Source organism: Falco punctatus (assembly GCF_963210335.1).
Source record: "Falco punctatus genome assembly, chromosome: 3".
Taxonomy (NCBI): Eukaryota; Metazoa; Chordata; class Aves; order Falconiformes; family Falconidae; genus Falco; species Falco punctatus.
Window position 1 is genome coordinate 71,131,784 of NC_137582.1, and position 16,320 is coordinate 71,148,103.

Below are 16,320 nucleotides of genomic sequence, written 5' to 3' on the forward strand. Positions count from 1 at the left end.
TTCCCCTTGCTCCCCCCATCATTTTTCTTGAAGTGAACACAATCAATTAAGATTGTCCTTCTGAAAGAGTCAAGGCCAATGCAACATGTAGTTCTTGTGTATCCGTGATAAAGCCAGTTTAAAGCTGTTTCATTACTACATAATTAATGTACTTTATTTAAGATCCCTCTGAATGCTTCTTCATCTTATTTAATAATGTGCTATGCTTGCATGTCTGAACCTTGTCTAGTTCTGGCTTCTCCCATTCCTAATGCCCTACATGGGCAGTAGGAATTAGACTCTCAACAGCCCCTCTGCTTAGTGTGACCACAGTTTGGTCTGTGGGTTTGTCTGCAAGGCAGTTGTTCCTTTTGTTAATACACGACCTCCTTTACTTTTAGTTTTGGATCTCCACAAGCAAGAAAGAATCGCCTATTGTTTTACAAGTCAGGCAAAGTGAAGAGGCTGAGTCAGTCCAGGAATATTCAAGCCTCCCCATCTGTGGTATTGCAGAATTCCAGGGCAATTCCACCAGTTGGTGGAGCTTCTGTCTGGGAAAACAGAGCTATTGTGAACAAAGCATACTGCGCATATTTCTAACATTCATAAAAGACTGCATTTGAATCATTTGAATCTTTCTCAAAATTTCTTCCTTTGGGGCAAAAATTTCCAACGCATGGCCTCAATCCAATTATAGTCACTTGGAAAATCTCAGCATAAACCACTCAAACATTTTTTTAACTTGGGAAAAGAAAATATAAACTTTTGACTGTAGAAGTATGACGGCAGGCTAGATTAGACTGGGATTTAATTTAGTCAAGACTATGATTCAGTTTTGGCAGGGGGTACCCCCTGCCAAACACACCACCAAAGGCTAAGCTAGGCCTTCCCTGCTTCCCCACCATGACCTTTGTATGACGAGGGCACCTTTCAAACAAAGGAGGCAGGATAAGTTCCTCTTTCAGTTTGGAAACACAGCAGTGATACACTGAGTGTCCTGACTGCCTATTGCAGCATGCTACCTCACATATGGAAACTTGCTGCCCTAACCACGTAAGGCAGCCAAGGCAGAACTGCTGTTCCAGGCTATCCAGACTCAGCTAGGTGTCATTTTGACCAGGATCACATCCTATTTTCAAGACTTTAGTCACCTTGATCAGAACCTGTTACATTTATTTTCTGAATGGCAGGATACCATGGTAGGATTCTGATTCAGACCTAAATCCAACAGGGTTTTAGGTGACCAAATTAAGAACTGCATTGTTTTCTTTAGTGCCCCATCCCCAGAAAGAAATCCAGAAATCCAAACTAATCATCTAACTCTTTGCAGGCATGCAGGGTGATAAAAGGGTACAAAGCAGACTACCTGCAACAAGTTGACAGGGGCCACATCCCAAAATCCTGCCCCTCTGGAGCCAGGATATGCAGATTAGGACTGCATGAAGTCTCAGGGTGTCAGAATCCTATCTTGAAGATGCTCACCTATAAGTTTTTTCAAAGACACAGCTGGAAGAAGGTGGGTCCTACCTTCTGTTGACTGTAGCTTTGTTAGTTACAGCACTTCCTAGAAAAGAGAAGATCCGTGTTTCAGCTCCTTTCTCTGCCTGAAGAGACTCAAATCCACACTGACCATTACCCGAGAGAACCAGGTTGTCTAGGAAGGTACAGAGGGGAAAGGAGCTTTTGCTATAGAAACCATGCTCAGTAGGAAGGGATTAATCAGGCAAGAAAGTTCATGTAAGGCCATGGCAGTGTTTTCACACTGTAGGTGTTTAGCATAAAATAACACAAGCCATCCTTAGAGCAGGAATGGATAGACACATCTCCTCCATCCCAGCAGACAGCATGAAGCACTAGACTACAGTGCTTGTACACAATCCTGGAAGCAGTTTCACCACTTCAAACGGGTGGGTGAGATGCCACCCAGAATGATGCAGGGATTACAGCAATCTCCTGGGAGGTGGGGAATGTAGGTTGACTCTTCCCATCCCCACACTCACCCCCCCTGCCCCAGACAAACTAGGTGAATCTGGATTTCTGTGCAAGTCTACCAAGCTACCATGTAATTTGGGTGCACCAACTGACTCCTCTTTCGGCCTTTTCCTAGAAGGTGGCATTTAGGCAGAGGAACAATTGGTTTCTATTGTTGGAGGAAGATGGGGACATTTGTAGGCAATGCAGGGGGATATACTCTTTGAGCAGGAGGCTGGACTAGGTGACCTTCCCAAGAGCACTTCTATGGCACTGCTGAATTTAGGTGCCTCCAGATAGATGGCAGCTGGTCAGGATGTCTGGATTATGCGTAAAAGCCTAAAACCAGTGACATTTTCATTGCCTTGGTCCCAGAAATTTGCAGCCTAAAGACTGGCCTGGACCGCACAAACTCTGGTCTCAGAGAAGTCAACAGTAAATTCTGCTAAGGAGTTACCATCAGGTTATTTGGCCATAAATGGAAACGCGTGGGTGGACACTGGGAGTGAACCCCTCAGCCTCTCCACATTGTTTGCTCCCAGTGCCCCCCCACATAATATTCAGTCTCCCCAACTCTGGCATCACCCAGAAAACGTCCCTCAACAACCCTCCTCGCCTCCCGGAGCTTTATTTCTCCTCCACATTGCTACAGGCTTCCTTCCCTCACTGCACAGCCTCCAGCGCCTGGTTTGATTATCCTGAGTTATCCAGTAAGCCTAGGGAACAGCATCCTTCTGGCCCTCGCTCCTGCACCACCACCTCCAGTGAATCAAGCTGACATGTACACACCAATTAGACAATTCACCTCGTGTTGTTCCTGTCCCCTTATCTCTTCCCTCTGCCCCGGTGTTTATCCATGGATTGGGAGCTCCTTGCATGAAGGACTTCCTTCTCGCCACTTTGGAAGTGTGTGGCGGGTGACCCCATGGGTCACCAGGAACAGCAGCGCAGCGGGCCGGGGAGAGTGGGGTGCCCAGCACCCTCTGCAACACCCGCACCCCCCCCGAAGCACATAGCGCTCCCCGCACCACTTTCTAACCATTTTCTCCAAATATCCCATTTCCTGTGTAGTGGTTCTTTAAATAGCACTTCGAGGATTATTTTAAAGGCTTTCAAAGCACTCTTGCTGCCGGTTTGGGGTTTGGGGTGGGGTTTATTGGTTGGGTTTTTTTGTTGGTTTGGGGTTTTTTTTTTGGTGGGTTTTTTTTTTTTAGCCTTCTTGCATGACGATGTTTCCACATCGTGGGAGATGGGAACGGCTCGAGCAAGCTGCGAAGTTGCACGGGCTACCCGGGGGATGGGAAAGGGGTGGCCAATACGGTTTCTGGGACCGTCCAGCCGGTACCGACATTTTGCGCTTGCACACACCCCAGGTGCGGGGCTGCGCGTTTCGGGATGGCAGTGTGACCGATACCCGGGGGTAGCTCGCCCGGGAGGGCGGGGAGCACAGCCCCGGGGCGGCGGCCGCGCTGCGCGGAGCCTCTTTCCCAGCAGAGAGGCCGCGATGCAAAGGAGAAATGACAGCATGGAAAGCGGAGTATTTTTATCTGGGCCGGTGCCCGGGGTGAGCGGCGGGCGGAAAGTGCCACCCTCTCTCCTCCCCTGCCCTCAGCCGCCCACGACGGCAGCGGCATCAAAGGGAATCTCCCTTCTCGCGGCGTGTCAGCACCGGGGATGAGCGCACCGGCCCGTCATGGCATTTTCACTTCTCCCGGCGCTTACTCAACAGGCGGAGGGGGGGGGTTGGGGGGGGTTGGGGGGGGGCGGGGGGAGGACTCCCAACCAGCCGCCGCTTCTGCCATGAGGTCACCGCCGCGCTATGCGCGCCCGCCGCCGCCCCTGCTCCGCTCCGTTGCGTCAGGCAGGGGGTATCCCCGCCGCGGCCGAGCGGGGTATCCCCGCCGCGGAAACACCCCGCGCTTCCACGCGTGTCCCTCGGCGGCGGGGCGGGGGGATGCTGGCTCCAGCCCCTCCGCCGCCCGGAGTGTCAAGTGGTGCGCCGGGGGCAGGGCGGGGATGGGACGGGACGGGATGGGATAGCAGCGCGAGCTGCACCGAGGGAATCGCCCCGAACCGGCAGCCCGGCCGCACCGGCCGAGCGGGAGGCCAGGCGCCAAGCGCTGCCCGCCGCGGATTTTTTTGCGGGTGGAGGACACCCGGGAGCGGCGTCCCCGGGCGCAGCTCTGTCCCCTGCGCAGAGTCGCGAGGGGCAGCCGGGAGGGTGGCGTCGGTGTGTGCAGGGGGTGGGGGGGGCTGCGTGGGCGCGACGGGGTCCCCGCGGGCGGGCGGTCCCCGCGGCCCCGCACTCCACCCCCTGCGCAGAGGAAGCCGGGCGCGGGCGGGGGCGTGGCCCCACGACAATGGGACTCGCCGGCGCTATAAATACCCGCCCGCGTCTATATTTGGTTTGGCCGGATCACAATCGGGGGGCCCAAAAATAGCCCCGCGCGCCCGCCCGCCCCGCCGCCGCCGCCGCTCAATGGGCTCCGGCTCCGCCCCCTCCCCCGCGCGATCCCGATCGCCCTGCACGGGGCCCGGCGGCTAAATTTAGCAACGCCGCTTGCGTCAATGACGCGGCTGCCGTGCGTCAGCCCGTTACGCCCCGCCCCTCGGAACGGGGCCCGCCGCGTCCTGTGCGTGGATTGGCCGCGGCGGCACGAGGATGGCGTTCCGCGGTGACGTGCAGGCGCTGATTGGCCCCGCCGGCGGCTGGCTGCGTCCGGACGGGAAGTGTCGCCGCGCGGGGAGCCCGGCGGCCGGCGGGTTCCCCCGGGGGGGGGGGGGGGGGAGCGCAGCGGGGGCCTGGCAGCGGCGCCGGCCCGAGAGGGAGGCCCAGCCGCCTCGGGAAGGGGATCCCGGCCCCGTACGTGTCCGCCGAGTCGAGCCGCCGAGGGCCGCGCTGGCCCCGGCCTCCCCTCCCCGCCGCCCCGGGCAGCAGGGCGGTCTGCGGCGGTGCCGGTGAGAGGCCGGTGGAGCGAGAAGCGACGAGTCCCGAGCGGCCAAAGCGAAAGTGTCGCCGCCGCCGGTCCCTCCTCCTCGAGGCGGCGGGCGTGCGCCAAGCGGGGCGCCTCGCTCGCCCCCGGCCCCGCAGCGCCCTGGCGCCCGTCGGCAGAACGCGTGTCGCAGAGCCCGACCGTATGAAGCACAAGCACAGCAAGCAACGGCCATAACGGCCGCAATGACACTCGCAAACGGCCCGGCTGCCGCTGCCGGCGACAGAACTAAATACAGCAGCGGGCGCGGCGGCGGAGCGGCCGCTGGCGGCGGGGCACCCAGCGCCCAGGCCCGGTGCCCCAGACGAACACAGACACACGCAGGCGGCAGCACGGACTTCCCCGGGGCCGCTCGCCCGAGCGCCCGCTCCCAGCGGCACCGCCCGCAACCTGCTCTTCGCCCGTGCGTGCTGGAAAGTTTTATAAGAATATAAAAAGAGAGGGGGAGGGAAGGGAAGGGAAAAGAAAAAAAAAAAAAAGGAGGTAGGAGAAAGAGAAAAAAGATTAAAAGAAAAAAAGGGAAAAAGAAAAAAGTAAAAAGAAAAAAAGAAACGTTTAATAATTCATCCTGAAAGTGCCACTGATTAACCAAGAGCTCTTTCCCCCTCCAGCCACTCCAGGAGAGCGCTGCTGCGTTTGCAAAACAGCACAACACGACCGCTGCTGTTGTTAGTAATAATAATAGCAGTAATAATTACAGTAATAGTAATTTTAATCTGTCTCGGGAGCGACTCGCCCGGCTGTGGCGGGCGGCCGGCCGCCCTGTCCCGCTGCCGGCCGCGCTGAGCGCCCGCCTCATCCGCGCTGCGCGGCTCTGCACGGCTCTGCACGGCTCTGCACGGCTCGGCGCGGCTCTGCACGGCTCGGCGCGGCACGGTGCGGCGGGAGCGCGGCGCACACACTGGGGCGGGGGGGGGGGGGTCAGTAGCGTCAGGCTCCCATGGCGTCACTATTGACGTTTCGCATTCCAGCCGCTCTATGGAGAGGCCGCTAGGGCTCCTCTCACATAAATGACGTTCAGAGAGAGGGAGCGGGAGAGCAGCGCAGAGAGGCGCCTCCGTCCCCTCTCTCCGCGCAGGCACACGCGCACCCCGGGGCACTCGCACCGGGGACACGGGCGCAGGTCCCGGCCCGGCTCCCGCCGCACACACACAAAGGCACATCGCGGCGGCGGCGGCTCGGCATCCCTCGCCCGCCCGCCTGCTCCTTCCCTCCCTCCGCCCGGGGACGGGCTGCTGGCTCCTCAGGCTTTTGCAATCCTTTTCCATGCCTCGGGATAACGCACCCTCCGGACCTGCAGCCGCCGGGAGTCTCCGGGGTTTTGTGTCTCGGGTCCTGCCGCTGGACAGCGCCTACATGCGCCTTTAAGGAAGCGGGCACCTACAAACTAGATGTAAAGACGGAACCTTCACAGCAACCGAGTACGTATACGAATGAACGGGAGCAGCTGAGGGAGAGGGACAACGCGACGTGTCCCCACTCCGGGAAAGTTGCGCTGCCGGGGTAGATGCTCGGGAGATGCCGTCGGCGGGCGATGCGGCTCAGCCGACGCGCTGCCGTGCCGGGCTCTCGCTGAAACTTTTCCCTCTCCTCCGCCCCCCCCTCCCCCCTCCCCCCCTCTCCCCCCCCGCTCCGTGGATGCTCATTTGCCGCTCGGCTTCTGAGCCTCCCGGGCGGCTCCGCAACCCCCGCCGTGCCCGGGGCACCGCCGTCCCTCGCAAACGGGAGGGCTGTGGGTGAGAGGAGCGGGAGCCGGAGCCGGTGGTACTAAGGTATTTCTGCTAGTTGTTGTCATGGAAATGATGCTGCCGGCGGCGGCGGGGAGTTTACAGCGCCGGTGATGAATGGCAGTAATTTGTCTCCTTCCTTTAACCGCGCTTGGGAAATAGGTGGTTTTGTTTGCAGAAGTTCGAGCTGTCTAATAGGGGCGGCGGGGCAGGTTGATCTAATCTCACCCCGGGAGAAAGCAGCCCCCCTCGGCAGCCCGAAAGAGCTCGCCCAAGAGGTAATTGCTGGAATGTGACATACTGTATTGAAATGAGACGGGATCTTTGCTCGGCACGTCTGCCCGGCATCTGCTCCTCGGAAATGTGCACTTTTCCCTTCGGAGGTCAGAAGCCGTAACGAGGGGCCGCGGTGCCCCGGCACGGGTGGCCCCGTGCGGGGAGCCAGGGCTGCCCCGCTCCCTGCCCCGCCGCGCCGCTGCCTTCTCCCCCCCCCCTCCCCCCCCCCCTCCCGAGCTGCGAAATAAGTTTCAGTCTTGGAAAGAGGAGAGAAAGAGTTGGCTTGTGATACTGTGTCGGGGGACAGTTATCGGGACGGCATTATCGCGATACTCTGTCCCGGGCGGAGATGCGGCTCACCTTCGCGCGGCTAGTTAATAACGCTGTTATTTAACTTGCAATTTTTGAAGACGATGGATTACGTGCGAGGGTATTTCCCAGGGAAAGGGCGGAAAATGCTGTTTTCTGGGGGTGGTGGTGGCGTGTTGGGATCGGATTTTTTTTCTCCAGAAAATAAAAAAAAAGTTTGGGAATGAATCGCTAACTTTTATCCAAGCCGCTTCAATCGATTACATTCTTCGCCCTATTTTTCTCTCCTCCGTGGAGACCGTTGTGTGCTGGAGTCAAGCCCCGGTAAAAAAACAATGGACTAAACCAGACGAGACGGTTCCTTCGGAGGTGAAATCTCACGCGAGCTCGTGGATGTTTGCTGGAGTGACCGTGCGGCTCGGGGCGATTCCTCCCCCCCCAAAAAACAAATCGCGAGCTAACCGGCGGTGGAAATCGAGCTCAAAACTTTTTAATTCAATGGAGCTTCCCCCTCCGCGGTCCCTCCCGGGTAAATGAAGGTTTCGAAACTCGCCTGAAGAAGTCACAATCACAATGGAGTATTTCACGGTTTCCTCCTCGTATTACAGGGTGGGGAGGGGTGTCACTCGGGGCTGAATGTAAAGTGCACGGAGGAAGAAAAGAGCTTTGACAAGGGTAGTTATTTCCTCCTAATTTACAGCCCTTACGGCGCTGCGCTCCTGGCTCGGGCGGCTGCAGTCCGAGGGGTGTTGCATGGTTAAAGCGCAGCGAGTGTCTCTAGGTAACCGGCGGCCCGGGGGGTGGAGGAGCCCCAGGGCGCTCCGCGCCGAGCGGGAAGCCGCCTCGCCGGAGCTCGGCAGGGAACAAAACCCTCGGGAAGAGAAAGGGATGAGCTGACAATCACTTAACATCCCGGGAGCTGGCGAGGGGTGAGGGAGTGGGGGGATCAAAGGAGAGGGGAGCGGGGAAGGCAATGGAAAAAAGGACGAGGAACGGGAGAAGGAGTCGCCGGGGAGCGGCTCCCGTGGGCAGGGGCCGGCGCCGCCGCGCATCCCCCGCGCTGCCGCGGAGCCCCCGGGCCGTGCTGGCAGAGCCGGGCGGCTCCTCCGAGCCGGGGGTACGCGGCGGGGCCGCACTCCCTCCCCCGCGCCCACGGTGGTGACCGCGGGGCGTCCCGCGGGGCCCGGAGACGCCGCCGGTTACCGGGCTGGCAGGGTACCCCTCGAGCTCGGCAGGTACCGCGCGTAGAAACTTCCAGCCTGCTTCCCGCCCGTCCCTCCTCCCCGGGAAAAGAAAGTTCCCGCGGGGAAGCGGACGCGCGGGGATGCTTTGCTCCGCTCCTTGGAGTCACCCCGCCCGAGGCTCTCCTCTTGCCTTCCCTAGGCTCCTTTCTCGGGGAACTAACCGGCAGCTCCGCTGTCCCAGCCCGCTGCTTTCTGCCTTTTGTGCGATGAGGGGGCGGGAGCCGGCAAAACCGCGCTCCCCGCCCGGCCGCCCCTGCCCCGCCGCGGGGCGAGGCGAGCGCTTTGCCGTGCGAGCACGGGGGAAGGTGCCCCCGCGTCCCGCCGGGGAGAGGCGGGGGGGCCGCCCTCTGCCCCGCCGGGCACCGCCGCCCCCTGACCCTGCCTTCTCCCCCCGCCGCTGGCGGACAGAGCCCGGGTCGGAAGAGCGCCCTCAGCCGAGGCCAGGCCCCAGACCCGCCTCCGCAGAGAGGTCCCAGCCGGCACCCACCCCGCCGCCCGCCGCCGCCGCCGCCGCCGCCCGCACCTCCAGCCCCACCATTCAGCGCGCAAGATACCCGCCAGGTAAGCTGCCGCTCCGCGGGGCCGGGCGGGCCGGCGCCTCCCGGCAGGGAGGAGGAGGAGGAGGAGGAGGGGGAGGAGGAGGAAGGAGTGTGTGTGTGTGTGTGCGGGAGATCCTGCCGCGGCCCCTACCCTTCCCAAATCCGTTCGGCATCATCGGTCCCCGGCGTCCCGTACGGGGGCCGAGGGGCGTTTGGATCCCAAATGGATCTGGGCAGCGCTCTTAGCGATGCCGCGTCAGGGCACATGGCGGTGGCAAGCCCCCAGCCCGAGACGTGCCGGAGCGAAGGGGAAAATGGGTGGGATGTTGGCGTCCCTGCGAGGAGCCCAGCTTCCCTGGCGTGGAACTGGGCATCCCGCACGTCGAGCTCTCGCAAAGGTAGCAGAATAACGAGCTCCGAATGTCCCTACCATCATTTGGGCATTGATGACAGGTTGCTCTTCAATGCGCCTCCTGTGGGTATTTGGTGTTCTTTGGGGTTTTTTTTTGGTTGGCTTTTTTTTTTATATTGTTGGATAAAGAAGAAAAAATGCCAGGTTATTTACTTTGCTGGGTAATTAATACTGGTTCTCTAAGTGGAAAAGTAGGGGTTAGAATTAGTCAAGTGTGCTGGCAAAGGGCAAGGTAGGAGGAGTCCTGCAGAACCAGGAGAGACCAGACCTTTAGGTTAGGGATATTTTTTCTGTCCTGAGGTCGAACTTATTTTAGACTTCTGTTTTCTTACTCCACTTTGCACAGAATTCAGTGACATAACCCTGTTATGCTCAGAAGAGCACAGAAAAAAAACATAATGATCTGTTTCCCTGAACTCCTGCTCATTTTCTAGGCTAGCAAAAAAGCCTTTTTCCTTCACAGGGCTGTGTATCAACACATCCACTTGTGACATTATCTGTCCGCTCGCTCCGTTGTATTCCTCAGTCAGTTCTCAGTGGAGGTGTGTGGAAGGAATGTCTTTCTCTTTTTACCTGATTAAGCACTAATCACTATGTTTTAACAGGCAGTCCTTTAACAAATGATAATAATAGGACTTGCCATTAAATGTGTGTGCGTGGAATGGCATGGGCAGAAACTGCTAGGGAAAAAAAAGAGAACAGTAGAAAAATACATAAATAACATTGGGAGGCAAGGCTTGTGAAAGGGTTGTCCTGCTTTTTACTTTAAGCATTTGGATTTACAAGCAGGAAGGTCTTAATTTCAGCACTATTTTTTTCTCAGTTTTTAATGTTTTCTGGAGAAGAAGAAAGATATGAATGGTTTGTGACAGGACAATAATTGAAATATCATGCTTAGTTCAAACATGTTTATCTGAAAAGCAGGCAGGAAAGAATTAAAAGTTGATTTAATACAAATTATTTGGACTCCTGCATGCCAGGCTCAAGTGAATATTTTAAAATAGTAAGTGAAGGGAGTTCTTAAAATACCGAGGAAAACCTCATTATTTTCAAGGCAGCTTTTTTTTTTTTTTCAGTATGAATTGTTTCTCAAGTGCTTTTGGAATACAAATTACCACAATTAAGAAGAGATGAACTGCACTTAATTTTGATATACATTTTCTCCATATTTACTTTTCTCTTCACAACAGAATGTATACTAATTGATGCATTTTATTCCTCTGCTGTGGAACCAAAACACACCATGCACTTTTAGTTTGGGTTGCAAATATTGGGCTAGAGTCTCGCAGTGTTTAGTCAGGCAAACCTCAGATGGATTGCAGAACTGGGTCCATTATTTCCTGAGAGCAGCAAAGGAAAGAGCAGACTAGTAGGAAATGTAAAAGAAAACCAAAGTCAAATCTTTATAGCCAGACACTGTGTTGCTTCAACCATCCCAGCTATTGGTGAACCACATTAACTTTTATGACTAATGGATAAAAACAATTATATTAGCAGCCTCAACCTTGCTTTCCCATGAAAACAGAAACAGAAATACCACATACTTTTTCTCTTACATTTTTGCAATTTTAAGGGTATGTTGTACCACCCACTTTTTTAGGAGAATGTTGTACCACAGATAAGCTTTGAAACTACTAGTTAGGCAGCAACCTTAAATTATTAGCTGACCAGAAATATGCTTCAAAGGCCCAGAGCTGAGTAAGCAAAATTGATGTTTGCAAGTCCTAAGTAGCAAACACTGTGATTTGAGCCATTCCTGTGGCATGCACTGCAGATGCTGTTTCTTTTAAAATAAATATAATTTTTAATACTATGCATTTGATAATCTTGTTTACCCTTCGTGAAAATTTTACGGCACAGTTGCGTGCATACTGAGATAGATTTAGAGCCACAAACTGTTTTCATTCTGCTTATCTAATTCTCATTGACACCTATGTATATTAAGCAGCAGATGCAGGGCAGCTTGAGATGGAGTCTTCTCTCACTGACGCTGGTATAAATTCGCGTTGTTCCCGCAACTAGCTGAGAGCTGGCTCCCTAATACCTAATGCTTAGTCGATGCCCCATGCCTATTTCTTGTTGAAAGGCAAAGACTCGAGGCTGATTTATCTGTCGCCTGTCCAGGCCAGAGTGGGAGTCGGGTGTCTAGCTCCGTGACGTGTGGGAAAGCTTCTAGGAAAGACGTTCGCAAGGGCCTGGGCCGCAGCCTCAGTGTGCTGGACTTGTTGCTAACGTTGCCCTTTGCCCTTGCAGATATGCCCTGTGTGCAAGCGCAGTATAGCCCTTCACCGCCCGGTTCAAATTATGCAGCTCAGACCTATGCGTATGGCTCGGAGTACAGCTCAGAGATCATGAACCCTGACTATGCCAAGCTGACCATGGACCTGAGCAGTACCGAAATCACCGCCACTGCCACCACCTCCCTTCCCAGCTTCAGCACCTTTATGGAGGGTTACTCTGGCAGCTATGAGCTCAAGCCTTCCTGCCTCTACCAAATGCAATCTGCCTCCTCTGGCCAGAGGCCCCTCATAAAGATGGAAGACACGCGGCTCTCCCCATACCAGCCCTCACTGCCACCCTCCACGGATGAGGGGATGCCCAGCACTTCCATGTACTTCAAGCAATCCCCGCCCTCCACGCCCACCACGCCCGGCTTCCCCTCTCACCAGAGCCTGTGGGATGAGCCCCCGCTGCAGCCCACGCAGACCTGCCTGCCGACCAGCCACCTGATGGACGCCGCGCCCATGAAGACCGTGCCTCCGCGCTTCCCCCTCTTCCACTTCAAGCACTCGCCCCCCCACACGCCGGCCACCGCCACACACATGTGCTATGACCCTGCCTCCCTGAGCCTGCCCCTGGGCTCCGACAGACCCGCCGCCAGCCAGGCGCCCATGGAGGGCCATTCCTACGGGCTTCACCTGGCCAAAAGGCCAGCCACCTTAGCCTTCTCACCGCTCGGCCTCAACGCAGCCACCTCCAGCCTGATGGGTGAGAGCAGTGGTGGCGGCAGCAGCGGCCTCCCATCTCCACCCAGCAGGAGCTCCTCATCCGGGGAAGGCACCTGCGCCGTCTGTGGAGATAATGCCGCCTGCCAGCACTACGGGGTACGGACGTGTGAGGGCTGCAAGGGCTTTTTTAAGGTGAGAGCTCTGCTGTTTGCTCCCCTCCCTGCTTCCCCCAGCCCCCCCTCCCTCCCCGCCTGCCCCAGCACGCCCCTGCTCCTCGCCTGGGGAGCTCGGGGTGTTGTGTGTCCAGGCTCAGGGCCCCCAGCAGGGCGGGATGGACACCTACCCAGGGTTTTTGAAGAAGGCCAAAGCGAGCCCTCCGTAGGGTAAGAAGATGAGCCAGTCTCTGCTGAGGAAGGGCTGTGGCAGTGAGCTGGGCAAACCACATCTCCGGTCTGCCAGCATCCCCCAGCCCAGCACAGGTCACCCCTCTCTGAGCTATAAACTGCATTTATTCTATAGTGAAGCTCACCTGGAATACGTGCAGCCTGGGTTTTACTCAGTCCCTTGTTCCTGTTAAAACTCATTTTGGAGTGAGAAAAGGAACCCTGATATCATAAAAGTCAGTATTTCAGTGGATGGCAGCAGTGCCGTTTGCCGTGCTGGGGCGCTTGGGGTGAGGAGGGCTGTGGGGTCGGCACCAGGAAGAAACTGATTTCATACACGGGACACCCAAGCGCTTCTGGTTTTACTTGGTGGCTGCCTCATCATTACACTTCAGTTGGGGAGCCCAGTGAGTCCTCACCAGTGGGAAGCTGCTTGCAGAGCAGTAACTAAGCACTGCACAGGGTCCCGGTGCCTGATCGGTAACGGAGAAGGCTTTGCAGCTGAATAGCAACACAAATAACTCACACATGGCAGTTTCTCAGTGGAAACTTTGTGCTTACATTTTTAAGAACGGAATACTCTCTTTTGCTCTTAGATATGGGTGCTTTGTAATTTCCTTTCAGAAAAATGATTTCAGATTGCAGTAGTATTTTCAGAAATAGCTTGTTTTCAGTGAAGAACTTGGGATATACTTTTGGTGTGATGGTTCTGGGCAGCATGTTTAAGATTTGATGTGTTTGGGGTTGATTTGTTATGTTCCTTCCTGCAAAGACAGCAGTCATGCCCCTGTTCTGGTAAAAGATGGGAACAAAAATAGTCCAAAAATAGTTGGAGGGAGGGCTTACAATTTTTTTTTTAATTGTAGACAGAGCTGCTAATGTTACTTAATAATAATCCTTCAACAACATGGTAAAATACCCATCTCCTATGTAACTCATTTGTTATTTAAATATAACTAGAAAAAGGAACACAAATGACCTGGAAATAGCAGCTCTTATGGGCCCGATCCTGCACCTGTGGAAATCAGTACCATATCCTTGATTTGGAGTAGTACCTAGATCTTATTCTGCAAAATTAAACAGTTTTCAGCTCCAAAGTGCAATGAACAATATTTGCTGTGTCTTTTAAATTTAGTACATTGAGGCTGTTATTTGAAAAGGAACACAAATTACAAAATAATATTTATCCATTAATTTAATTGCAGTGAAAGATTTAATACTGAATGTTGAATTGAAACATTTGTGCCTGCTCTGATGTCTTTCCTATTAATGCCTTGTTTTGGTGCTAAGTTTTTTATTGATGTATCTTTGATTTTGAGTATGGAAACACATAATACATTTTTGCATCAATATTTGTTACATTCTCTCAAGGCTTACCAGGTTTTTACAAATTTTAAATTTATTGTATGGTTTTAAGATCAATTTAAGGTTAGTTAAATGTATGTGACTACAGTATAATTCTGTGGGTTTTTTCCCCAGGTCAGGTTAGCTTTCCCAGAAATATTTCACTACATGTATTTTGTAGGGGTTTCTGGGTATTTTTATTTTTCTCCCTGATGATTTTAATGGCTAACCAAACCAGTTATTGTGGTATTTGACTAACAATAGTGATAGCAAGAGAAGTACATTGGAGATCATTTTGATTTTATTTTAATAAGGTCAGCAATAATCAAGGGAATGAACCAAGTAGAAAATTGTTCCCATAGGGATATTAAGAGCGGAGATAATCTAATCCCCAAAGGTAGATGTGATGACCTGGTAATTTCAGATATGATTTTATCATTCAAAGTTGCCTGTCTCTAGAGACTTGCTTCAGAACAATCCTAGATGATTTTCATTGTCAGCAGCTAACACTAATAAAATTGTTTTTCCTGCAGGCTAGTGTGTTAGGAAATTAATTTTATCTAATTATATGAATTGCACTGTCGCTTTTCATGTTGTAATTAAAACACATTTTGTCAGGTTCTGAGTTGTTCAAGAAACAATCAGTTTACTATTTTTGTGTTGCATTTTCACAGAGAACAGTTCAGAAAAATGCAAAATATGTTTGTCTGGCAAACAAAAACTGTCCAGTGGACAAGAGACGTCGTAACAGATGCCAGTACTGCCGGTTTCAGAAGTGTCTCAGCGTCGGCATGGTTAAAGAAGGTGAGGACTATTGATATTATCGTCCTAGACACTGAAATACGATGTTTAATGAATCTGTGTGTATGTGTGTGTGGACATGGATGTCTTTACAATTAATTTTACACTGATGGGATTCATAACTTACCCCAAAATATGTGTATTTATGTAATAATGTATTGATCTTCTTCTTTTCACCCATATTATCATATTTAGACTTTAGACCCCAGAGTTCAAGAACAGCAAGGTCACAAGAGGATAATTTGACACTGGACAAAATGTCTCCTTTATTAACTTTGAACATTGTTCGATAATGCTGTTGGCTTCCCTTGTTAGCTTACTGGGGGCTGCACTGGCTTGTGTGCATTTTGACATAGGATCTTGCCTCATTCCCATAAGCTGATTGTAAATATGCAATTAATTTAAATGGAAACCGGATCAACTCATTAGTCCCAATTCTGCAAATATTTAAGTATGTGAGTAATACTCTGTGAGCAGTCCCATTGCAAATAGTAACATGTACAATATAACCTATATAGCATGACCATATTTTTTCAAAGGCTTCAAGAAAGCTGTAATTACTTTGCATATATGACTCTGCCATTTAAAAGGTGCACCATTAGTAGGAACATTATAATTTGTGTTTCACCTTCAGTTTTCTTTCAGTAGTAGAGTGAGTTAGCGAGCGTGTGTGTGTGTGTGCGTGGGCACACATCCACAGGCACACAGATGTGCTGGAAACAAAGCATGAACACTAGGAACACAGCTGGGCTTTAAGTAAGCAGCTTCATTGCTGCTTATGATCATATGTCTGATGCAATTTTGGTATCGTTTGTGTTCCTTTGCAATCAAAGGCATCGGGAGCATGTGCTGAAAATGGAGATGCTCTTATTTTTCCTGGTCTGGCCACTGCAAGAAAAGCAGGTGTTCATTCTGAACTGTCATTTGCTGGTTTCTTCACAACTGATTCCCTTCTTATTTTTCACCTAGTCGTCCGTACCGACAGCCTGAAAGGGAGAAGAGGTCGGCTGCCTTCCAAACCAAAGAGCCCCTTACAACAAGAACCCTCTCAGCCCTCCCCGCCTTCTCCTCCCATCAGCATGATGAACGCCCTCGTACGAGCTTTAACCGACTCCACACCCAGGGAACTTGACTATTCAAGAGTATGTCTCACTTTTCTTTGCCTGTTTGTTTTCCACATAGAAATGATTTGCAAAATGCATCTCTACTTACCAGTTGTTCTGCTAAAATTAAATTAAATGTGAAATTTGGATGAGGGTAGAAATTTGTCCAGCCAGCCATGTCTTTTCATGGTAGGTGGATGATGAAGAGCAAGAAGGTGCAGTAGAAATTACTGTTAGTAACTATTCATCATGAGGATCTCAATCACAGTGTTAACTGCTGTATATTCCATG

At 52.9% G+C, this 16,320-nt stretch overlaps 1 protein-coding gene across 1 annotated transcript in view; it reads left to right on the top strand.

The window, feature by feature from the left end:
• Nucleotides 1-5,952: 5,952 nt before the first annotated feature.
• NR4A3 (nuclear receptor subfamily 4 group A member 3) overlaps nucleotides 5,953-16,320 on the top strand; it is a 28,924-nt gene continuing 18,556 nt past the window's right edge. Inside the window, exons 1-5 of the mRNA XM_080378601.1 lie at nucleotides 5,953-6,364; nucleotides 8,908-9,060; nucleotides 11,704-12,590; nucleotides 14,800-14,929; nucleotides 15,896-16,068. Of these exons, the coding sequence (XP_080234727.1) occupies nucleotides 11,706-12,590; nucleotides 14,800-14,929; nucleotides 15,896-16,068 (1,188 nt within the window). The 5' untranslated portion in view covers nucleotides 5,953-6,364; nucleotides 8,908-9,060; nucleotides 11,704-11,705. The remainder of the gene's footprint in view (nucleotides 6,365-8,907; nucleotides 9,061-11,703; nucleotides 12,591-14,799; nucleotides 14,930-15,895; nucleotides 16,069-16,320) is intronic.